The 25,699-nt window shown below is 41.4% G+C and overlaps 1 protein-coding gene across 1 annotated transcript in view; it reads left to right on the forward strand.

Moving 5' to 3' along the window:
• LOC134206328 (neurexin 1) overlaps positions 1-25,699 on the forward strand; it is a 532,462-nt gene that overhangs the window by 99,970 nt on the left and 406,793 nt on the right. The window contains exon 4 of the mRNA XM_062682027.1: positions 23,569-23,713. Coding sequence (XP_062538011.1) covers positions 23,569-23,713 — 145 coding nt within the window. The remainder of the gene's footprint in view (positions 1-23,568; positions 23,714-25,699) is intronic.

A 25,699-nucleotide genomic window follows, 5' to 3' on the forward strand; every position in this document is an offset into this window, starting at 1 on the left:
AAATTTTCTATGGTATTTTTTACATGAATTTTTGAATTACCGCGGTTTTTACACGGTTTTTTGCGAGGTACATACGTATCCCCCTCGTAAAAAAAACTTGGGTGTATTCCTTTACTACGCAGCGAAAAGAAATGTTCGAAAAATGTCACAAAACGTATTCAACTTGTTCGGTAAACGGAATTCGGCGTTACAGAATGCGATTTCTACATATTCTCGTTCCACCAAACACGCTTCCCACCAAAGTGCCCTTTCTCTTCGGAAAACATTATTACTGCGGTAAGCCAGTTTGATCGCAAACCATAATCCATTTTCTAGCGTAGACTTCATCCCTTTCATGCATAACATGTGTTCCCTTCGGTCAAACACAGTGACTCCTGCCGAGCATGCACACATAACCTAGTTTTGATCGTCTTTCACTTTATTACACTGCACTCCCCCCACATCCCTTCCTCCATTTTTCAAGCATTCTCTGGTAGGTGGCAAGACGAATGGAAAATCCACAAAAAAAGAGCACCTGACGCCAACAATGCTCGTACGATGCAATCATGAAGATGGGTGGATGCGAGCGAAGTCTCCTCACGCGAATGTTCCTTCCCCGAAGCCACCCGATTCCGAGGACAAAAACGAGTGTTCTCGTGCACCGTGAACCGGAGGAAAGGGAGTGCACGTGACTGCAACGACAAATTTGAAACTGCATTAACTATGGGTGCGCACACAGAACGAACGGAAGGCAGTCACGTCCGTTTCCCAGAAACTCTCACTGCTGCTGCTGTTGCTGCTGATAGAAACCAGTTAGTAACGGAGAAGGAACCCATTCACCAACGTTGACCGGACAAGGTCTGCCTTCAGGGTCGCAACTCAATAACGGCACGACAGCGACGTGGCTTGTGGATTGTATTAAGTGAAAGATGGTTTAATAAAGCTGGATCCACTGGGATGGAAAGAGAAGTTCATTTTCCTGGGATTCCAGCCAGTTTGTACGTGGAAAATTGGAAATTAAAATGCAAATTTAGCCTATTTCGGGAGAAGGTATGGATTTTGAGAAGTCCCTTGAAAAATGGATTATGGAAGGAGATTGATTCAAAGTTAATTGCTGCAATTTGACAAAACTTTCCCGATTTTTAAGTACACTCTAAAGTCATCGGGACAATGTCAAATCGTTCAACAAATAAAAAGAAATTTCAATTCGAAGGAGTTAAGTACACCTAGAAATTTACTGTTGCTGTTGATTTTTAATGATCAATAACCAATTTGCATATAAAACAATAGTATGTAATGGATCAACCTTGGGAATCGCCATCTTCGTCGAATGCAACTCGTTTGGATGCAAATGATGAGTACCTCAAAACAATATGAAATACGCCCCGATGTCATCACAATTCACCGAAAGGATTATATACCTAGTGTTTTTTTTTCGCAGAAAAAAATCTGAACGATGAGAACTTTGCTGTTTGTACTACCACTTCTTTTTCATGGTTCAATAAGTTGACTGCTTTATTTGAATTCGTTTTTTCTCACTACTGAGGTGATCATTGCTAGAGGCGGATTTTTTACTTGAGATTATTCGTGTCTTCACACCGGAAGGAGCAGGTGGAGAATTCAAACGAAAAGGTATAGGATGTCGGCCAGTAATGGATTAGAACGGATTATATTCCGGATGGTTTTCTCCCCTGCCCCTTCGGAGAACGGTTTTGCCGATTTTGGTGTACTTATTGATATTCGAGAAAAAAATGTTTAGCTGCCGGACCACGGGCACCATAAAAGGTTGCAGTGCAGTGATATCCTCGAAAGGTCGAATTGCCACGAATTTCGGATTGAAGCCATTATCCGGCTTATTGACACTCTTCAGCTCGCGACCGTCAGAGGGATGGGAATAGGATCGAAAATAAAAAATGAAGCCACTCTCCGGAAAGTGTGTTGGCTCAAGCTAATTGACTATTGGTTTGAGTGGTGAAGCAGACCATTTTTTTACTCAGATGAGTAGCGTGGCGGTATTCTATATTCACACAAAAAAGGTTTTGGATACAAATTCTTAATTAGCCATGTATATTTAATCAGAATTTCCAAAGACAAAAAGCAATGTTTGAAACGTTAAGATGTTTGTATTTTGAAAATAATTTCGGTGCATTTGCCGTGGGTAATCAATAGAAATTATTGTTGACGAAAATAGAAATTATTATTGACGATTATTATAGCTGAGCTCATCAAAACATGCACGGAAAAGCATGCACAGACTCATAGACAAAGTCTAAGAAACATAAATATTAACGGGGAAGTGAAGGAAGGGGGCATGTGCCCCATCTACAAGAAATGCGACAAACTGGAGTGTGAAAAGTGCGGAATGCCTACGAAGGGATATTCCAGATCGTATTCCGTCATCTGCCACCAATAGATATACTATTCATGGGAAGTTATGAAGTCAGCTTCGTTGACGGTCGCTCGACAATGGATCAGATCCTTACTGTACGGAAAATCCCCCAAAAATTCCGTGAATATCACGTCCCAACGCACCATCCGTTCATCGATTTCAAGATTGTGTAAAGATTTCCAGCGAACATTCCAATTCTTTCGAACCCTACCGGGGACTACAAACAGGTCCAGTAAACATGTTTGTTTCGCGGATGAAATGGACATTATTAATCAAACATTTCAAAAGGTGGCATAACTGTACACCAACCTCAAACGTAAGGTAACAAAAGTTGGACTGGCTGTGAATGCAGTGGGCCCTTCTGGGAAATCAGTATCCATAAAGTGGCAAATGCTGGAAGGATACGCTGGGCAGGGCATGTTGCAAGAATGCTACCTTTGACCTAGTAGTAGTCATTGGTTTTACCGAGAATCAATGCTGACGTCGATAGAACTTTGAATATTTCCCGGATCTTTGTGGTTGGTGCTCACCGTATGGGGCTGAGACCCGATGGACGGGGTTGATGAAGACGTTCGGATCGTATCTGACTTTGCGGATCTTGTCGTAGAATGTTGATGCGACTAACTCTGCTCCTAGTAGTGGGAAGACTTCTTCGGCTGGGGTGTAAACCTGAGTGGCGAGAATTGTTTGCCAGTTCCGATAGAGGTTAACTTCCGCATTGTCGGGCTGCTCGGAAACCCGGCTACTGTTGGTCTGGTCTGGAGTATGAATCGTCGCCGTCGTCGCTGAAGTCCTTTGGTTCATTGGTTTTTGCTTGGTGTCTAGAGTAGGTAAATCCTTTTGATATTCTCCAGCGGGTCAGAATCGCTGAAGATGTCGTATATGTTAACCTCATATTGTTTCTACTTCTGCTGTTGAAGAAAAACGTCCAATCCGGTTGCTGGTTTCCAAGAAAAGAGAACACTTCGTTCGATGGTAAACGACGACGATGTACCCCATCGGCCTACTAGATTGATCCGTTGCTATGGCAACGCTGAGCTAATACGATGGCATATACCAACGGCCTACTAGATACGTTTGAATTCCTTTGCTTTTGAAGTATCTTCGATGGGTGCATAATAATTATTGTTAGAGTAAAATCAGCAGTGATTCAAATCGTTCGGGGCTGTCAGTTTGAATATGAATCTGAATCATGCACTTTCCCAGCAGTGGCTCAAGATTCATTTTTATAACAGTCGAGATTCAAAAGCTTAAAACTGTTATACCGCTAAGTTCTATTTTCTGCAGATTTGAACCACGACTGAATCTCGAGATTCAAATATTTTTCAATTGTTTTGGTACCTGAATGCATCCACTGATAAATCCACTTTGCATTTACCGCGCCTAACTCAACAGCAACATAATCATTTCGTTTAATGGAAAAACAATCAAACAAGAATAGAACACTGCTATGGGAAAGCCTGTGAGTTTGTTCTATTTTGGCTCATATTCAAACTAGAATAGTATTCGAAAATTTGCAACCAAATAAATACTGATTTCACTCTTATATCAGCATATTGTCTGTTTCCTTGGTAACAAAACGCGCCGACCATTTTTGGGCACTATCAAAATCGTCGCCAACATCTTTATTCTAAAATTATGTTAGTTTTATTAGAAAATAATGTCAATCTGCATTAAAAACAGGGCTCAATTTTGGGAAATAATGTGATTATTGAGTATATAAAATTTTGTTCACAGTTGATTTGACAGCTCTTATGGCCATTTCTGCTGGCGACGATTTTGGCGTCAATTTGTTTTGCGACGATTTCAAATCGTCGCGGCCGATAAGGTGGGAAATTGATAATATAACAATTATTGTAATATCAGCAGTAAGACAATCCCCAACGGTGCGTTTCCAAATAGGTGTCTAGTATAGGCACGAAATGCGTTCACATTTTTTATGCATTTGTTCTCGCACCGGTTGTTTCTATCAAGGTTGTGGAAATGCAATCATCCGTCTAAGACGAGTTAAGTACTCTCCATTTAATTCCACCAATTATTTTCAAATCTTTGCAGATACGTATTTCAACCATAACTGTGTGGTCGAAATACGTATCTGCAAAGATGTCGAAAATAATTGGTGGAATCAAATGGAGAGTACTTAACTTGTCTTAGACGGTTGAATACATTCCACTAAAAGAGCTTAAAATATTTTTTCTGAAAATGCAATAATGTTTCGCACTGGTGGTGGATATCCGGTTGTTATTCTATAGGAGGTTAGTTTAGTCGGAAAGTCAACCTCTTGGAGGCGCGAGTGTGAAAGAAATTATCTGTTTGATAAGATATCGCCAAATCGGTAAGATTTTGAAAGTTGCCATTTTCTACAAAGTTGTTGGTATGGTCAAAAACATTTGGATGGAAGCAAGTTATGTTTAGAATTCAAACGCATTAGTATGTAGGAGATTTCCGGTTAGGTTCTTCTTATTTTATGGCTTTACATTCCAACTAGAACTTGGCGATGTACACTGAAGTCGTTATTACGAGTTTTTTTCACATGAATCGCTTTTTATGAGTATTTTTACTGGAATTTCGGGATTTACGCGGTTCATTAAGATATTTTGGAATTTACGCGGTTTTTTACGTTGCTTTAATTTACGCGGCCCATATCCTCCGCGTAAAAACCCACTCCAGTGTGTTACAATATTTATGTATGATTATTTACTATTGAAAATTGGCTAACAGTTTAGCAAACGGTCTCGGTGAATCAGCCAATCTCGTAAGTGCATGGCAATCTTCTTCTTCCATAGCACTACATTTCAACTGGAACTTAAGCTGCTTTTCAACTTAGTAATCTATTAGCATTTCTTTAGTTATAAATTGAAAGCTTTCTATGTACGCCATTGCATTAGTAGGTATGTATATTTTGTGGCAAAGTCAATGGATTCCGAGGGGCATCAAAATCCGTACTCTTTATGCACCTTAGTACACTGGATTTTGTTTTTACACGATTTACATTTTCTCAATTTTCCACTCATCCTAGATGTTTAACGTATATTAATTATCATGTGATTTTTCTTTGATTTATTCTGGATTTTTTGGAACATGTTGCGAAGAGTTTGGTGGCAAATTGATGCCACACGATCAAAAATACGAGCGAAAAAAAATCGTGTAAAAACAAAATCCTGTGTATATTAAAAAGTCTCTAGAAAAGAGTCTCTAGAAAATGCAAATGAAACGTTTGTCATTGACACAGGAGCATGAAGGCTTCTACTATTGAAGTGTTTCACATTCACACATTGAAAACTGCGAAAAACAGGATTAGTTATTACTAAATTGATTACCTTCAGCCCCCTTTAGTTGATATCTCATGAGGTGAAAGTATTTCGGTCCCACACGATACACTATGCCCAGGGTGTCGAGAATGTTTCCTACCTGAAAACATCCTTGATCCATCTTCATCTCCGGATTCTGCGCCTTTGTTCGCAAGATTAACTGGAAACCTCAAATTAATGCAACTTACAGGGCTTTTAGAGTAAAATCAGCAGTGATTCGATTCGTTCGGGGCTGTCAGTTTGAATATGAATCTGAAAAATTATTTTCCCAGCAGCTGTTCTAGATTCATTTTTTATACTAGTCAACTATCAAAAAATAAAACTGGTATAACGCTCAATTCTATTTTCCGCAGATTCGAACCACGAATGAATCAAGAGATTTAAAGTTTTGTCAATTGTTTTGGTTTATGAATGCGTCATTTTATCTACGGATTAATCAACTTTGCAATAACGGCGCCTTTTTTGGCAGACATAATGATTTCAATAAATTGAAAATTTGAAAAACATGAATGGAACACTGGTGGGGATACCAGCGAGTTTGTTCTATTTTGCTCCAAATTCAATCTAAAATATAGAAAATTTGGAATTAAAATGAATCGAATAAGCGAGTTGTCATCGATGATAACTTTTCAATTTTTGAAATCGATTATTATCATTTAAATGTAAACCTAACTAATACAAATGCAATGTCAACAATGAAGTTCAATCGGATAAGCTCAAAAAGTATCATTTACCAATGCTTCAAATCAAGATACAATATTATGGAACTACATGTTCTTACTCTCTAGTGAGAGTTTTTATCAATTGATAATTTGGATATGTGATCGCTTAAACCGATTCAATTGGCGCTTTGATGTTGCATAAAGAAGAAGAAGCAGAAAGATGATAATCAAAAAAATCTCCACCGGAAAACTTTCTAGGAGGAATATAATTTAAAACGGAAGGCAGTACTGTGTTGGACTTTTATTCTACTGTGTAATAAATACAATATTCATATTCGAAATTTTATTTTGTGTTATTATACTCAATACACAGCATAAGAAAAGTCCAACCCCGCACTGCTTACCATTTTAAATTGCCTCTAGAAATTTTGAGAAGAGTTTTTAAAACTTCTTCGTATGTTTTCTCGTGGAGATTTTTCAATTATCATCTTTCTGCTTCTTCTTCTTCATGCAACATCAAAGCGCCAATACGGATGGGTCATATATGACCCAAGACGAAAATCAGCTGTCAAAAACCATTTTTAGAGATAGAGCCTTGCTTTATTCAGCAGAAATATTAAAAACTAACTGTTCCATCCAAGAAAAATATTGTATAGGTCAAGTTACGGGTACTACGACGATCTAGAGCATCCAAACTATCCTTGAGTTGTAATTTTGATGTTCTTAGGAATCAACACCATACTTTACCATGTTCTTGTTAAATAATTGAAATTGAAATGCTTAATGAAAAAATACTGCGCCTGCGCCAACGGTATAACAGATGTTTTACAATATCTACGATACTCCAAACCGTCCTTGAATTCAGATCTTATTACTCAATTCGATCAACAAGAAGATCTACGATGTCCCAATATTTGTATGAGGTGGAATAGCTCCACGGTACCTCATGACACAATAGCAGACATACTACATACTTCGCTCGACATCTACCACTCTCCAAACTATCCTTGACTACAGATCTCAATATTAAAATCGATCAAAATGAACATCGTCGATGTCTTCACATGTTTTAAAAGTTAGAATAGCTCCAATGTACCTCGTATTACCATTACAGACACCACAGAATTCGATCAATATCTTCGACATTCCAATCTGTCCTTGAGTACAGTTCTTAATATTCAAAACGATCCATGAAGATCTTCGATGTCTTAACTATTTTTATGAGTTGGTATAGCTCATGTGGGAACATCCACAAATTTCGTAATGCCTAGAAGGGGCGGGGGCTACCGAATTGTTGCAATCCATACAAAAGTTTTCAATGATTCATACAAAAAGTGTGACAAAGGGGGGGGTGGATTTTTTTAAAAGGGCCATTATTTTAGTTACGCAATTATTGGATGTTCCCTGTATGGTATCGTGAATATTCTGGGAATGTCTATATATTTGTATATACTACTGGTGTAATGGTGTCCTATGGAACTCAAACTAACATACAAATCGGGAACCTATAGATTACTCTGTTGATCTTGTAGACCTCCAATAAATAAACTCAAGAATGCTTTGGAGTACCGTATGAGAATGTTATAATTTTCATAGACTGGTGTACTGCCGTCATACGCATATTTGTCCCATGTTTGCTGGGATTCCCTATATACATGGGACAGTTATGCGTATAACGGCAGTGTAGTGATGTCACATGGGGTTTTTGCAACTCTAGACCAACATTTGAAAAGGACGTAACAGCCAAAATTTATTCCTTCTGATTCTTCGTCTACATATATGGCTATACATGTGGGCGAGGAATCAGAAGGAATAAATTTTGGCTGTTACGCCCTTTTCAAATGTTGGTCTAGAACTGATACATAAGCTGCGTAGCCGTTAAATCAATCTTGTTTTTGTTTGGATGCGGTCGAAAAAAAAAAAACAAACGAAACATTGTCACGTACCAAAATTTAATGTTTTTTTCGGATTTAAGAGTGAAATCAGGAGTGATTCAGTTTCATTCCAAATTTTCGACCACTATTCTAGTTTGAATCTGGAGCCAAATAGAACAAACTCGCTGGTTTCCCCAGCAGTAATTGCAAAGCGGGTTGATCCGTAGATAAAATGACGCATTCATACACCAAAACAATTGGAAAATATTTGAATCTCGTGATTCAATCGTGGTTCAAATCTGCAGAAAATAGAACGCAGCGTTATACCAGTTTTATTTTTTTGACATTTGACTGAATCTAGAACAGCTGCTGGGAAAATGAATGTTTCAGATTCATTGAATATATTCAAACTGACAGCCCCGAACGATTTGAATCACTGCTGATTTTACCCTAAATTCTTTGAAGAGGCGGCACGTTTTTTTATGTACAATCAATGTACAATTTTATGTACAAATATGTAAATAACAACAATCGATTCTAGGTTATTTTTTATTTTTATATTATTGTCTTTTAGGTCATTTTCTCCGGATGGATCTACTGAAATATTTGAAAAATTCAGAGAATTTCTACAGGGAAAACTAAGTATCTTTAAGAGAAAATCGTTTTACGTGAAGATTCCCAGAAAAGTTCTGGAAGGATTCCGTAATGAATTTCCGAAGGATTGTCGTCAGTATCGCCGTAGGAATCCCGTCGAATTCCGTCTAGAATTCTCTTCGTAATTGCAGAAGGATTTCCAAAAGGACTTGCTTCGGGACTCGCGAAGGAGTCGCAGCGAAATTTTCGAAAAATTCCTATCAATTTCCCCCAAAAAATCTCATCTGAATCCTATCAAAGTTCCAGAAAGATTCTCTTGGGGTTACTTACTTTACTTATGGATCCTGTACACCTCCGGTGGTGCAAAGGGCCGACTTGAAAGATCTCCATCCTGAGCGATGCCCGGCTATCGCTTTAACCTGTTGCCAGGTTAGATTTCGGTCGACTTCTTTTATTTCTTTATTGAGGCTTCTCCGCCATGAGCCTCTGGGTCTGCCTCTGCTGCGATGTCCCGCTGGGTTCCAGTCTAATGCTTGCTTACAGATTTCGTTTCCGCCCCTACGTAGAGTGTGGCCGACCCAGCCCCACTTCCGATCCCGAATTTCTGTTGCTATCGGCCTCTGGTGACAACGACGATGGAGCTCGTTGTTTGAGATCCAGTTTTGAGGCCACCAGGCCTGAATTATATACCGCAGGCATCTGTTAATGAACTCCTGTAGCCGTTGAGTGTTCTCCACTGATACACACCATGTTTCGCTAGCGTATAACAGCACAGATTTCACGTTAGAGTTGAAAATTCGTATTTTGGTGCGTACACTTATCTGCCTGTATTTCCAGATATTTCTCAAACTCGCAAAGGCAGCCCTTGCTTTCTTGATCCGTGCGCCTATGTCGATCTTGGTACCGCCGTCTGACGCCATTTGGCTACCAAGATATTGGAAGCTTTCAACATTCTCCACTGGTTGCCCGGCTACTGTGAAACTGGAAGGAGTCACCGTGTTTACATCCAACGATTTGGTTTTGTTGACGTTGATGACTAAACCTGCCGAGGAGGAGCGATCGGCAAGGTCGTTGAGCTTACTCTGCATATCAGAGCGCCGTTGCGCGAGGAGTGCAACGTCATCCGCCAATTCGAAGTCGTTTAGGTGCTCCATGGTTACAGGCTGCCATAACAGCCCGCGGTTTGGTTCACGGTCAATCGCATCTACCAGAATCTCATCGATTACGATGAGGAACAGTAACAGTGATAGAATACATCCTTGCCTCACACCGGCTACGACCCGGATAGGATCGGACAGGACCCATTGTGCAGCACTCTACACGAAAAGGCCTCGTACTGTGCTTCGATGAGGCCGATGATTTTCTCAGGAACCCCTTGCGTCTCAGGGCGCCCACATATTCTCGTGATTGAGACGGTCGAAAGCTTTTCGTAGTCAATGAATACCAAGTAAAGGGACTCTTGGAATTCGTTGACCTGCTCCAAAATGATGCGGAGCGTGACAATATGGTCCACACAGGATCTTCCGGCACGGAATCCGGCTTGCTGCCGCCGGAGAGTCGCATCGATCTTCTCCTGAATCCGGGCTAGGATAATTTTGCACAGAACTTTGAGAACGGTACACAGCAACATAATGCCTCGCCAGTTATCGCATACAGTCAGGTCACCCTTTTGGGCACCTTCACTAAGATACCTTGCATCCAGTCGACCGGGAAAGTTGCGGTGTCCCAGATATTACGAAATAAACGATGCAGTAGTTGAGCGGATGTCATGGGGTCAGCTTTGAGCATCTCGGCTGATATGCGGTCGACCCTGGGGCTTTATTCGATTTCATGCTTTGGATGGCTGTTTGAATCTCTAGCAGTGATGGAGCTTCGGTATTGACACGTGTTATACGTCGGATCCTAGGCAGATCATGCCGAGGTGGTGATGGCCTGGTTGGCACTTGAAAAGTTGTTCGAAGTGCTCGAACCAGCGTTTCAGCTGGTCAGTTGGGTCGGTCAATAACTGATCATTCGCGTCTTTCACAGGCATCGTTGCATTCATCTTCGCCCCGCTTAAGCGTCGTGAGATATCGTAGAGGAGGCGAATGTCCCCGGTTGCGGCGGCTCTCTCTCCTTCGTCGGCCAGAGAGTCTGCCCACGCTCGCTTGTCCCGTCGACATGAGCGTTTTACTTCCTTCTTAAGAGCCTTGTATCGTTGACGGGCTACGCCTTTGGCTCCTCTGGTTTTCGATCGCTCTATCGCGGCTTTGGCTTCTCTTCGCTCTTCTATCTTCCTCCAGGTCTCATCGGTGATCCATTGTTTTCTCTGGGTGCGTAGTTCGCCCAGATTGTTCTCGCTGGTGGCGATGAAGGCATTCTTGATGGCGGTCCATTGGTCTTCCACGCTGCCACCTTCCGGAATATCTGCAGCACGCGTCTCCAGTTCTTCAACGAAGGACCGTTTCACCGTGGCATCTTCCAGTCGGCGTGTGTTGAATCGTCGTCCAACTCTTTCCTCCTGCCGACGAATCCGCGCAATGCGCAGGCGTATTTCGCCGATGAGGAGGTGATGATCAGACGCGATATCGGCACTACGTTTATTCCGTACATCAAGAAGGCTCCGTTTCCATTTTCGGCTGATGCAGATGTGGTCGATTTGATTTTCTGTAAAGCCGTCACGGGAGACCCACGTGACCTTGTGAACCGGTCGATGAGGGAAGAGCGATCCCCGATCACCATGTCGTTATTACCACAAAATTCTGCGAACAGCTCTCCGTTTTCGCTCATTTCTCCGAGACCATGGCGTCCCATAATGCGCTCATGGTTCGAGTTGTCGGATCCGATCTTCGCATTGAAGTCGCCCAAACAGATCTTGATATCACCCTTCGGAATTCTATCTACGACGGCATTGAGTTGACTGTAGAAGTTCTCTTTGTCTTGCAGATCGGCAGCATCGGTTGGCGCATAACATTGGATTATAGTAAGGTTTCGGACCCGTGTTCTAAATCTGGCAACGATTATCCTTTCACTTATAGGTTCCCACTTCATAAGCGCAGAGTGTGCCTGAGCGCTTAGTAGGAAGCCAACTCCGCGATACCGGGGAGCGTGTTCACCTCGTAAACCAGAGTATAGCAGAACTTGTCCCGACGGCGTTCTGTGTTCTCCAAAGTTTGGCCAACGGACTTCACTCAGTCCCAGGATCTCAAGCTTCATGCGGCGTGCCTCATTGGCAAGTTGTGCCAATTTACCCTGCTGGGCTAGGGTTAAAACGTTCCATGTTCCTATTCGTGTCCGTTGTTTCGCGCTAAGAGTCGTCGTCGTAAAATCAGTCCGTATTCTTTCATTATCGGATTCTCGAACAAATTGATGTTTCGGGAACAGTAGGTTGTTGGCCCAAGGTTCCCTATCCACCGGGATGGGGCTGCCATCTTAGGTATAGCTTCCGGGGAATAGCATTTCATACTCAGCCGCTAGATGCCAGAACAGACGCTGTTGGAGCCGCACCTCCTTGGTGGACAGACGCTCGATCAGTCGGGTCAAATTTGTTTAAAGTCCCACCCAACACCAGGACTAGGCTCTCTTGGGGTTACGAGATTCCTTTTGCAAACCCTAAAGAATTCCCTCGGAATTGCCGGAGGATTCCCAGGGTAATTGTTGAATGATTCTTTTCAAAAACGCCGGAGGACTCCTTTCGGAAGATCAATGAAATATTCGTTTCTGAGACGTTGGAATATTCTTCGGAATCTTAGAAGGGTTCTAGTCGTAATGCGTAAAGGACTCTTCCACCAGGCTCACTACCGAGAGCCTGGTGGAAGAGTTCTGTGAACGTTATTAACTCCCACAGAAATTCAATATGGGGCTTCTATATAAATACCTCCTAAAGTCTCTTCAGAAATCTCTCCTGAAGATCTTCAAGCATTTCCCCCTGGAGTTCCTCCAGGAACATCACATTGCTATTTCTTCCTACAATTTCTCATGCTATTTCTTCCTGAGTTCCTCCAGGATTTCCTAATGCTGTTCCTCCATGAACTCCCCTGCAGGTGTTTCATAAATTCCTCCAGAACTCATATCATCCTGGAATTGCTGCAGTATTATCTTAAACAAATTCTGCTGGAGTTTCTCCAACAAATCCTCCTCGAACTTCTGGAGTTCCTCCATCAAATCCTCGTATTCCTCCAACAAATCCTCCTGAAGTTTTCCAAACAGCTCCTCCTGGAGATCCTCCACCACATTCTCCAGGAGCTCTTCCAGAAAATCATTCTGAAGTTTCTCGAAAAATCCTCCTGGAGTTCCTCCAGCAAATCCTCTTGGTCTTTCAGCTGATCCTTCTATACTGCTGAAGTTTTTCAAACAAATCCTTCTGAGCTCCTCAATCAAATCCTCTTGGAATTCGTCCAACAAATCCACCTGGAGTTCCTCCAACAAATCCTTTTGAGTTCCTAGATAAAATCCTCCTGAAATTCCTCCATCAAATCTTCTGATGTAGCTCCAGCAAATCCTCCAAAAGTTCCTCCAGCATTTCCACCAAATGCTCCAAAAGTTTCTCCGGTTCCTTCTTCCAGCAAACCCTCCTGGAGTTGCTCCATCAAATCTTCCTGAGCTTTTATGCCAAATCCTCCTGGAGTATCTCCACCTAGTCCTCCTAGAGTTCCTCCACCAAATACTCCTGGATTTCCTCCTCCAATTCCTCCTGGAGTTCTTCTAGCAGATTCTCCAGAAGTTATTGCTGGAGTTCCACCAGCGTAAACACCTGGAGTTCCTTCAGTAAATCCTCCTGAAGTTCCTACAGCAAACCTCCTGGAACTCCTCCAGCAATGTCTCCTGGAGATCCTTTAGCAGATCTTTTTGAAAATACTCTACTGAATCTTTCTGTAATACCTCGCCAAACCTTCCTGCAGTTCCTCCACTAAGCTCCTCCAGCAAGTCCTCCCAGAGTTCCTTCAGCAAAGCCTCCTGAAAAGCATGATGCTTCTCTACATAACCCTCTTGTAGTTCCACCACCAAATCTTCCTGGGTTCCTCCTCGAATTCCTCTACCAAATCCTTGTGGAGATCCTTAGGTAAATATTCCTGAAGTTCCTTCAGCCTTCCTTCCTTCCAATTATCCTGGAGTCCACTCAAGCCAATACAACTGAAGTTCCTTTAGCAAATCCTCTAGGAATTCCTCTGCCAATCCCACCTGAAGTTCTGTTGTCAAGTTCCTTCACCAAATCCTCTTGGAGTTCCTCCACCAATTCCTCTTAGAGTTCTTCCAGCTAATTTTCCTGAAGTTTCAACAGAAAATCTCCCTGAAATTCCTTCAGTAAATCCTCCTGTAACTTCTCCAGCAAAGTCTCCTGAAGATCCTTTAGCAAATCTTCTTGAAATTACTTCACTGAATCTTTCTAGAATACCTCCGCCAAACTCTTCTGAAGTTCCTTCAGCAAATCTTCCTGGAGATCATAACCAAATCCTCGAGTTTCTAGGCCAAATCAACTTGGAGTTTCTCTATTTATACTCCTGGAGTGCATTCAGGAAATCCTTCCGGAGTTCTTCCAATAAACCCTTATGGAGATCCCTAATGAAATTCTCTCGGAGTTCCTCCACCAAATCAAACCGTTGGAATGGTTTGCGTCGGAAACCCTGAAGGATTCATGTCGGCATTCCAGAAGAATTCCCGAAACTACTCCCGTCGGAATCCCTAACGGATTAAAGTCGAAATCACTGAAGGGTTCACATCGGAATACCTTAAGAATTCCCGTCGGAATCCCTAATGGATTCACGTCAGCACTCCTTAAGTTTTCCCATTGGAATCTCTAACGGGTTACAGTCGAAATCCCTAAAGGACTCCCGTTGGAATCCTCAAAAGATTCTCGTCGAAATCCCTAATGGATACCTGTCTGAATCCCTAAATAATTCCCGTTGGAATCCCTAAAAAAATTCGGTCGGAATCCCAAAAGGATTTCCGTCGAAATCTCTAAAGGATTTCCTTCGGAATCTCAAAAGGATTCCAGTAGGGATGAATAAAGCACTCCTGACGAAATCCCTAAAGAATTCCATTTGGATTTCCTGAAAAATTCTCGTCGGAATCCTTGAGGGATTCATGTCTGCATCTAAACAGGATTTCCGTTGGTATCCCGGAAGGACTCCCGTCAAAATCCCTGATTAATTCTCGTCGAAAACCCTGAAGGAATTATGTAGGAATTCCAGAAGATTTTCAATCGAAATCCGGATACCGACTCCCGTCAGAATTCCTAAAGTTTTTACGTAGGCATCCCTAAAGTATTCCAGTTGGAATCTCTAATGGGTTACAGTCGGAATCCCTAAAGGACTTCTTGAATCCATAAAGAATTACCGACGAAATCTGTAAATGACTCCCGTTGGAGTACGTTGTGGCCTTTTATCCCATCGGAATCCCCGAAGGATTCCTGTCGGAATCGCTAATGGATTTCCATTGGACTCCCTGAAGGATTCTCGTCGGAATCGTGACTGGTTTCCAGTCGGAATCGCTAACGGATTCCCGTCGGAATCGCCAATCCATTTCTGTCGGAATCACTTAATTGATTCCCGTCGGAATCACTAATAGATTCCCGTCGGATTTACTAATAGATTCCCGTTTCCCGCGTTTTTGAGCAAAAAGTGCTGCGTATAATACTCGGAGAAAAACTAGAAAATGGAAGTATTGGTTTGAGAAAGAAACATGTGGGAGTATTGGTTTGAGAAATGGATTGCGAGTGATTTGACTATGCGTCTAATATGGGAATCTCGAGCTCGTTCAGTAGCCGCTAGGTTGCGAAGGCCGACGGGGGTCCTTCGTAGCTTTGTTGGTTAAAGCACCAGTCTAGCGTACTGTATGGTCATGGGTTCGAGTCCCATCGAACCTCCAATACATTTTCCAAATCAATATCTTACACATAACGTACATATTCACATATGAGTTTCATAACATTGTAAATTAGAAAATGGTGTTTGGCGCAGACGCATGAGTCATGCGCTGTATCGAGTATACAAAGAAAATATTGTGAACCGTATAAAATACGGCAGACTTTTTTGAGCTGGTCACTTGGTGCGAATGTCGGAAGAAAAAATAGCGAAAACAATATTCAACAGAGAATCAAATAGGGACCGGCGACTTCGTGGAAGGTCACGAATACACTGGCCTGCACGCGGTGGAATCGGAGCTGGGGACACTAAACGTTCGGGGAAACTGGAGTAGCATCGCCCAATACCGATGATTATGGAGCTCTACAATACGCCAGGAATAGGTGTATCGACACTGTAGCCAACCAGGTATCCAGGTAGGTATCCTGTTGCAATCACTAATAGTATCCCGTCGGAATCCGCAAAAAAGACGTGAGACAGTCCAGTGATGGATGGACGAGCAGGGTAGTCGGGGTCTCGGTCGAGGTGGTCACAATATGCCCACGTTAGTCTCTGGGTCGTAATAGGGGAATTTCGTTCTCACCTAGTATGGATCACATTTTCATATACAATTTAATCGGAACCGATCGTTGTACAGGAATCTGTATGAGCTCATAATTGTTACTGGGAAATGTGGCTGGACCTTGGCGATTCGCAGCTCCACCGCCTCTATACATCGTATGATACTAGACGCTTTTCCTTGAGGTAAACGTGGATGTTCACATTCTTGGATATTCGGCTCTCCTAACCCGTAGGCACTGGTGACATTCCATCTGGTACTGTTCGGCGATAAAGATATCTTGGTCGATCTAATACTCGCCTCGTAGGCCGGATCCGAGTACCTTCGCTGTGGATGCAGTCAAACATAACGAAACGACAGGTCCTAATCTTCGTAGTCCTAGACGCTGTCGCCTTCGCTTCCATTGCCGGAACTGCTGTGGTTGCCATAGTAGCGGATCGGAACACTTCTAGCACCGACTCTCGTGAATTGTCTTTGAATCCACCGACAAAGTTGTGATGTCGTGGGAGATCCGGAAAACTTTTGCCCGCATCCTTCTCGTACCGGCAATAACTCCAACGTTGAAAAAAAAACTAACTTTTTGACAGCCTCAGAATCAAAATAAACAACATTCTTCAAAGCATTCTTCGTTGTTTTATTTGTTATGGTAAATTTGGAGCAGACTGTGGATTCTGGTCCAAAACTCAGAGAAAATGAAACAAAAGAGTAAGCCAGTTTCAATTTTTTGAAACGAAACTGTTCGAAACATGAATTTAGACCGCCCCGGTGAAAATGGGAAATTTAGATTTGGTCTATTTAACTGTCAAAATTTGGAATAGACCGCCACCGGTGAAAACGTCCTAAGATCTGAATCCAAGAATGGTTTGGATTACCGTAGTATAAAGTAAGTACCGTAAATATTCTGGAAAAATTGTATTTTGTATATACTGGTGTAATGATGTCCCATAAGGCTTCACCAACTAATACACAAGCTCAGAAACCTATGCATCACTTTGTTGGTCTTGTAGACCTCCAATATCTGAGCTCAAGAACGATTTGGAGTACCACAAGAACTCTGAGAATATTGTGATTTGTGTATACTGGTGTAATAATGTCCCATGGGGTTGCTTCAACTATCACACAAGCTCAGGACCCTATGAATCACTTTGTAGGTGTTGTAAACGTCCAAGATCTGAACTCAGGAGTGGTTTGGGGTACCTCAGATATTCTGAGAATGTTGATTTTTTATATACTGAACTGCCGTAATCTGAAAAAGTGACGTATACGCCATTTTCCAAAATGGTGTTAACGAGTACTACTCATCGAGCTCTTTAACAGAAAAATGGAAAACATGCATGTTGAAAAATGGCTGTTACGTCTTCCCGATTACGGTAGTGAAGTAATAATGTCCCATGGGATTTCACCAACTGATACACAAGCTCAGAAACCTATGCATCACTTTGTTGGTCTTGTAGATCTCGAATATCTGAACTCAAGAATGATTTGGATTACCACAGGAACTCTTGAAATGTTGTGATTTCTGTATACTGATGTAATAATGTCCCATGGGGTTGCCTCAACTAACACACAAGCTCAGGACCGTATGAATCACTCTATTGGTCTTGTAGACCTCCAAGATCTGAACTCAAGAATAGTTTGGAGTACCGTTGATGTTCTGGAAACACTTCGATTCGATAAAAATAGTTTAATTATGTCTTAAATACCATTGCCAGCTTCATATTTCTACTTTTTTATGGTTTGCATCCGTTTTTGAAGCAGTATGTCCAAAATTTATGTTGAAATACGACGGGAAAAAATCCGTATTGAATCGGGTAAGTATGTTGTTCATACACAATTATTTGAACATTTTATTTTCATCATCGTTTTCAAATGTTGATCTAAAAATAATATACATTACCAGGGTTCGTAATGCTCACTTAATCTCAGGAGCACAGGATAAACAACGAAAACAGATTCTAATTCTAATTTCTTCTACAATGTTGTTTGTTTTGACATTTTGGACTGCTTTCAAAGGAGAATGATAATAAAACTGACCGTGAAGTTTTATCAAGCTTGATTAGTGGATTTCTTGAAATTAAGTCAGAATACACTGTTTAGAAAGACATGAATAACTTACGATTGGACAGATTGTGGCAGCTGAAGTATTGTCTAAAAATAGTTCAAAGTTATATCTATGATATCGGGAAGAAAAAAAAGGTGGAGACATGTGGAACTTTTTGTCTGCTATTGTTCCATATTTGGTACCTATAATTATGCATTGGAAATCAATATATTACAGAAATTCCCAATGAAACGGATGTACGATATCTCCAAACTCTGCAATATTTGGTAGAATCTTCTCTTTCCGAAAATTATTGAACTTGTCTTTTCTGTTCCGTCACTACATTGACCAATGTCGGATAGGATGATTTAAAAATCAACGTTTTCCAAAATAAAACAGTTATTTAGCTTAACTTTTGAAATACTGGTCCGACTTTCAATAAATAGCCATAAAATTTAATCTCTCAATTTCGCATATAATATAAAATATGTTTGGAAGAATTCCTTGGGAAACTCCTGGAGGACTTCCTCGAAGACCTCCTGGAGAAATTTCTGGGGAATTTCCTGGAGGGTTTCCAGCAAGAATTTCTGGATGAATTCCAAGAGAAACTCCTGGAGGAATTGCTGAATCCAAATGGATTCTTATTTGAAGGAAATCTACGAAGGAGTCCCATCGTAATCTCCGAAGAATTCCCGATGGAATCTCCGCAAGATTCCCGTCATTGCGAAGGGTTTCCATCGAAATACGCGAAGGATTCCTTTTAGAATCCGCTAAGGGTTCACGTTGGATCTCGAAAGTTTCCCGTTGAAATGTTGCGAAATATTTCTGTCTCTATTTGCAAAGAAATTTCGTCAGGAACCAAGAAGGACTCCCGTCGGAATCTCCGCAAAGAATTCCCTTCGAAATCTGCGAAGAATTCCAATAGGAGTATGCAAAGCATCCCCGACGGAATCTGAAATAGATTGTCATAACTCACGTTGGATTTCTGTCGGAATCCCTGAAGCTTTCTCGTCCACGTTGGGATTCGCAACAGTTTTCCGTTTGAATCCAAGAAGGTTTACCGTTAAAATACGTTAAAGATCCCCGTCGGCATTAACGAAGTCGGAATTAGCGAATGATTCTGTGGATTGCCGTCAGAATCCGCAGAGAATTCTTGTTTAAATCATTGAATGATTCCCGTCGGAAGCCACGAAAGAGCCCCGTCGAAACACTCGAAGGATTCAATCCAGAATTCGTGAAGGACGTCCCAGAATCCTCAAAGGATTCTGTAAAGGATTGCCGTCGGAATCCGCGTAAAAAACTTTTCGGAAATGCTGATGAATTTCCATCGGCATCTGCGAACGATTTTTGTTGAAAAACGCGAAGGATTCCTTTTAGAATCCGTCAAAGGTTCACGTTGGAACTCTTAAGGGTTCCCGTTGAATTTTTGCGAAATATTCCTGACGGTATTCGCGAAGAACTTACATCAGAAACCTTCGGAATCTGTGAAAGATTTCCGTCGGAATAAGTTAAAGATTCTCGTCGGAGTCTGCGACGGGTATCCGCCCGATTTTGCAAAGGATTTTATACGGTATCACGGTATCTAAGAATTCCACTCGGAATATGCGAAGGATTCCCGATGGTGCTCCGAAGGACTCCTGTCAAAATTCGCGACGGATTCTGTATAGAATCCCTGAAAGATTCCAGTCCACGAAGGATCTACGTTGGAATTTGCGATGGGTTTGGTTTGAATCCATGAACGGTTTTCCGTCGAAATACGCTAGATCCCCTCCGGGATCAGCGAAAGACTCCTTTCAGGATTCGCGTATTTCATTTTTGGGATCTCGGTGCCACCCTATGCTACAGAAGCAGATTCGTGCGATGCCAGCAGTTTACAGGGAATGGTTGCCCCTTCGTGCTGAGCGCGATCAACATACATACACATATTCTTCATCGGCTACTCCAACGACGGCATTCGGAGGTATTTTTTCATTAGCCGTATCGAATGTCGCCAAAGCCGATGGTTCCGGTTGACTTTGCTCGATAATCCACGATCCGTTTGCACCCCAGCCTGTGCAAACGCCAATATAGTTTATATCGTACGCGTTTAGATTTTCGTATACGTACAGGAAAGAAAAGCTCCCTCAATCCCAACGATGACCACCTAAAAAGATGAAATCTCACTTGATTAGATGAAGCCTTGTTTCATACAACTTTTTTTTTCTTCTTTATTGAAAAGGCTTTCAGCCCTTGACTGTATTATTCAGTCGTTGCGAAGAGGTTAAGATATCAAATCAGTCTTCGGAATAATACGTTTAACATGCTTTGCGTTCCCGTCTTTGTATCATCATGAATATGGCGTTGTTAAAAAAGAATTATTAAACACCTACCAAGGCGATTTCCAATAGATTTCCTTCCCAACTAACATACTATTCCTTTCCAGTGCACTCATGGAGATGCAGAAGATTCCTCGGTCTCTTGTAGCAATGAGTGTCGAACTAATTTTCCTCCCCGTATCCTAATTGACTATGAGGACGAGGCTACTCTAATGATATTTATATGTGCATCTGTGCCTCGCACTTGGTGTAAGTACATGAACGACAAAAAAAGCGAATTATTCTTCAAAAATCGAAATTGCGAGAAGAAAATTACCTATCACCGTTGCCACCTGAGTGGATCTCCTCAGACGATCCTGGTAAAATCCAATTGACAGGCTCCTGAAAGCGGAAATTACGACAATAAATGCGCGTGGGAAATTGCAACATGACACGTGGTGTCAAGATTGATTTGGGTTGCCAGCAGAGCTGATGGTTTTTTTAGCCTCCCAAATCAAATTTGACACCAACATGCCATCACGAGCGCGCGCCGACTCCCACGCATCCATTGCCGTAAATTTAGATTGAGGTGCTCGTTCTGGAAAATTCTCATTTTCCATTTCCTCCCACTCCGTGGGGCATATGACGGCCGCGAGAAACCCCCGAAACGAGCTAATGAAAATGATATTGCGGGAGTTCCCATGACAAATGTTTTATGAAAGCAAGTCATCCATTCTGCCACTTGTCACCTAGTTCAACTGAAATATTTGCGCTTCTGTTATATTCTCTGACATTATCATCATAACTCATCAAGCTCAGTCATGAGTAGGGTGGTCGGTATTGGCCATTTTTGACAAATACCGGTATTCGGTATTTGGTGGAGGCAATACCGGTAATACCGGTAGAATACCGGTTTTTGTGAAAATTTCAGGTACTAAAAGAAAAACTTTTAATTTGAACTTTTGGATGAAAAACAATATTTGTTGACAAACTTCAGATGTTAAAATCATTGCTTGTTGAGCTGGGCAAAGCGAAACAAAAGAAGACATTACATACTAAGCGACTCATCTCCCAATCCGCATTGGATTTTGATGGCAATGTTGCCAACTACTGAGAATGCCCTCTCTGATTCAACCGGTTCCAAGACCGTCAGAAATCAGTGTCAAATACTAGCCCTTATCCCTTCAGATATACAGTAGGAGAGTTCCTTACGGATTGCATGCAAGGATCCCGGCGTCAACGTATTTGTCACCAGCAACGCAAGTGTTTTGCTCTGTTACAGTCTCTTCACAAGTTGTTCTTTATATGATAAACCAGAAAAGTTATCCATAGAGGCATCTTATTCGTACCGATCGTCAGGTATGGTCGTTGTCTCAGTTTCAACGATCGCATCTGGAATGATTAGACGCTTCAAAATCCCGTCCGCTTGCTTATTCAAAGTAGCTCTGGATGCCTCGAAGAAAACCCAAAAATCGTTTCTGATTAATTGCTTCACGGCAGAATTATTCAAAAAAGTTTCAACTCATGAATCCCTTTGAGCATAGATAACATGTTATTCCAGCGTACCTTGGCATCAGCCACTAGTTCAAATTCTTTTCCGAATTCAAAACGGACATATTTTTGCAGAAAATCATTTTTCACAGGTGATCTCCGGGAAAGAACTATTACGGCTCGTACCTTTCTCATAATTTCATACATTGCGGGAAAATTCTCGACGATGTCAACAATGTTCGTTGAAGAAAATAAGTCATTCGCAGTTTGACAGATGACTAAGAGGATGAAGCAGCAGGTATGACTAATGACGATTTTGATCGGTTTTTGTTGTAGCGTGAACCAGGGTTCTTATATCAGGGTTCACTCACTTCGACAGTAGATGGGACAGACTAGCGCGGGGGTGAAAAATTCATTTTCAGTGCAAAACATAAACAAACTCGGTGGCTGCCCCAAGATTTTTTTATGTACAGATTATCCGACTTGTCAATATCCCCAACTCAGCCATCTTGGATTTTTGTATGGAATTTATGCTCGTTTGTTTACGTTTTGCACTGAAAATGTATGTTTCCCCCCTGCGCTGGTTATTCCCATCTACTGACGAAGTCGGATAACCTGTACATAAAAAAAAATCTTGGGCTGCCCCATATAAAAATCCATGATGGCTGAATCATGTAATTGGCATACTACTACACCTGTTTGTATTCACCTTGGCGTGAACGTCGTCAATAATGCTTACTCAGGCAAAGTTACTCATGCCCGTATTTAATTTTTGTATTTTTTTGCACGATGAGTCTTTACTGCTTGTAATCGAATATTTGTCCCATCTATGCTAGATTTCTTATTTATATGGGACCGATATGCGATTGCAGGCAGTTGAGTTGATACATGCAGGTGAAAATTATTCGAGATTTTTTATACTGACAGCAACATTTGAAATACCGAAAATACCGGTATTTTTCGTCTCTAATACCGGTATTTTCGGTACCAAAAATTGACCGGTAATACCGGTATTACCGGTTTCGGTACTACCGGTTAGACCACCCTAGTCATGAGTATAGTTTGCCCGGTACCGAACGCGAGTATTTTGTCATGTTTTCGGTGCAGATTCATCCGCAGTTCAACATGATTATTGCATTCTTCCAGCAACCTGACAGTCCGTTTTTTAGCTATCTAAAAGAACAAAAAGATGTATTATATTTCCCATGGGTAATTTAGCACAAATTGTGAAAAATTTTGAGTTCATCTTCAATTGGTAAACTAATAGATCATCATCTGACACTGACTCCAACAGGAAAAGAGCTTTGAAGCATTATCCTATTTTTAATTTAAGAACACTTTAATAAAGCGAATACTACCAAATGGGGACAGCAGTAAACGGAGCTGCAATTTAAGAGCAACCTATTTCATTCCGACCTGCCATGGCTACGTTACTATATAATAAGACACTTCCCAGGCATCTTATTCCAGCAGCTATTGTGGCAGTAATTCTAACGATTAAATTTTTGTTTCTCCCACTGCACCGCTTCCAGGTACAACTCCAAGCTGGCCCTGCTAGCACTGCCGAGTGTTATCTTTGAGCCGCGCTTCCGCGGCTCGGTGCGCAATCTGGTCTACTCCGACCAGCCGGGGGTGTCCCCAAGGAGGCAGGAAATGCGACAACCACGGGACATCAAGGTGAGTGGAAATCGCTATCAAGGATGTTGGCACATAAGGGTGCTGTTCCGGTTTTCATCATACGGTTACAAATTTATCATTTCTCGGAAGAAGCAGTGTACCAATTTCGTTGGTTGATTTTGCTAATCCTAATCAGAAACATTTAAGAGATTAGTCAGCATAGGGCTGCAAGTCCCTAAAATTAATCTTTTTCTTTTTTCATATCTTTATCAAAGAGACTTTCAGCCCTTAGTACAATGAACTTGTTTTTTGTTTCATTGCTGCCGGTAAGCTATTACGGAGCTATAAGAAAAAGAACCGGAACAGTAACCCTAATACCAAATACCTGAAAAAAATGTCTTATTTTATGTTTAGAAACAAAGATCAGAATGGTCAGTCCCTCTTATATGCTGCCGACGTTTATTTTTTGATCTGTGCATAGCGTTTCAATAATCACCTACCCTGAATTGGCATGACCATCTTAGTAAGAAGAAAATACTAAAGATTCAAAAACTAATCCTACATTTTCAAACCAAATGTTTGATTAGATTTTATTTGGGATTGTTAGATGCATAAGCAGAAGTATCTCCTAAGGTATCTCAAGCTGGAACGATTTTTTTTATGCTTTCGAAAGAGCTATCGGACGTTGACTTTTTTGTGCCGAGAGTCATTCGGACGAAAGGCATTTGGCCGAGTGTTACTACGCCGAATCACACGTTAAGACGAGAGCCAAATTTCGTTTGGCCGAAACGATTATAAGGTCGAAAACGGTTTTGCCGGAAAATGTCTTTTTGTCGAAAGCAACATACGGCCGAACCAGCTGAATAAGTTATTTGACCGAGAATGTCGTTCGGCAGGAATCGTCGTTTAGCAGAAAGGGTCAATTGGGCATGATCATGAGCATTATGACCGTACAATTCGTAGTTGCTACTGCGTGATTAACTAGAACTTGCGAAATTGTACAGAGAACCATGTGAATAGGGCTGGCCATTCTCAATGAACACGTTTTGGACCACAAACTCAATTATTTCCAACTTCCCTAACAGCACAGTTTAGACGGGTTTGGTAGCAGCAACTTAAATATGAATAAATTTAGTTCTATATGAATCATAGAAACCCACTTATAACAAATGTGTTACTCGGGTTACCACAGATAAGCAAGATAGTAAAGCCTATTTTACTGTTGTGGGATTAGATGCAGTCAATTGAGCTTTCTGAACGATTCACATGTTTTTTACAAAAAGAACAAAAATGCAAGTGTTAATTTAAAAAAATATATTATCTTTATTCACTCTGGTAAGTGATGCGATCTATGAGAGAGGAATATTTTAAATATGAATTTAAAACGCGAGGTAATTGATTTACTTTCCGGGCCGCACAGAGCAGAACAAAATATCTCAGATCGCGCGACCGTTCTGCATGCCAATCAAAACACGATCAATCGCGAACTCAACACAGAACCAAATCAGTACCAAATTTTCAAAACGACTTATCTACTTTCATTAACAAAGATTCAAACGTCGATTTGAAGAATCTGATTGCACACCCACGCAAGCCAACACCATTAATAAGGCTTGAACTACCTGTTGGAGGTGTTGGTTTGCGTGGAAGTGCTATCAGATTCGCCAAATCGACGAATCTTTGTTTACGAAAGCAGATAGTTTTTTAAATTTGGTATTGAAATATCGCGAAAGTTCTGCATCCGATACGAAGCATGGTAAATTTGCTTTAATTTATTTATTTTCCGACCGCATAAAATAAAACTAATAACCCAGATCTCGCGAAAGTTCTGGATCCGATTCGAAACACGTTTGATCGCGCACTGATTGATTTACTTTCCGACAGCACAACACAGAACTAATTACTCGGATCTTGCGTAACTTCTGCGTTCGATTGAAAACACGTTTGATCGCGCACTGATTTACTTACTTTCTGATAAACAAAGCTTATCAGGCAGATTCGGGTATCTCACGGAAGTTTAGCGTTCGACTCAAAATACGTTTGATC

Source organism: Armigeres subalbatus, chromosome 1 (genome assembly GCF_024139115.2).
Source record: "Armigeres subalbatus isolate Guangzhou_Male chromosome 1, GZ_Asu_2, whole genome shotgun sequence".
NCBI classification, from domain to species: domain Eukaryota; kingdom Metazoa; phylum Arthropoda; class Insecta; order Diptera; family Culicidae; genus Armigeres; species Armigeres subalbatus.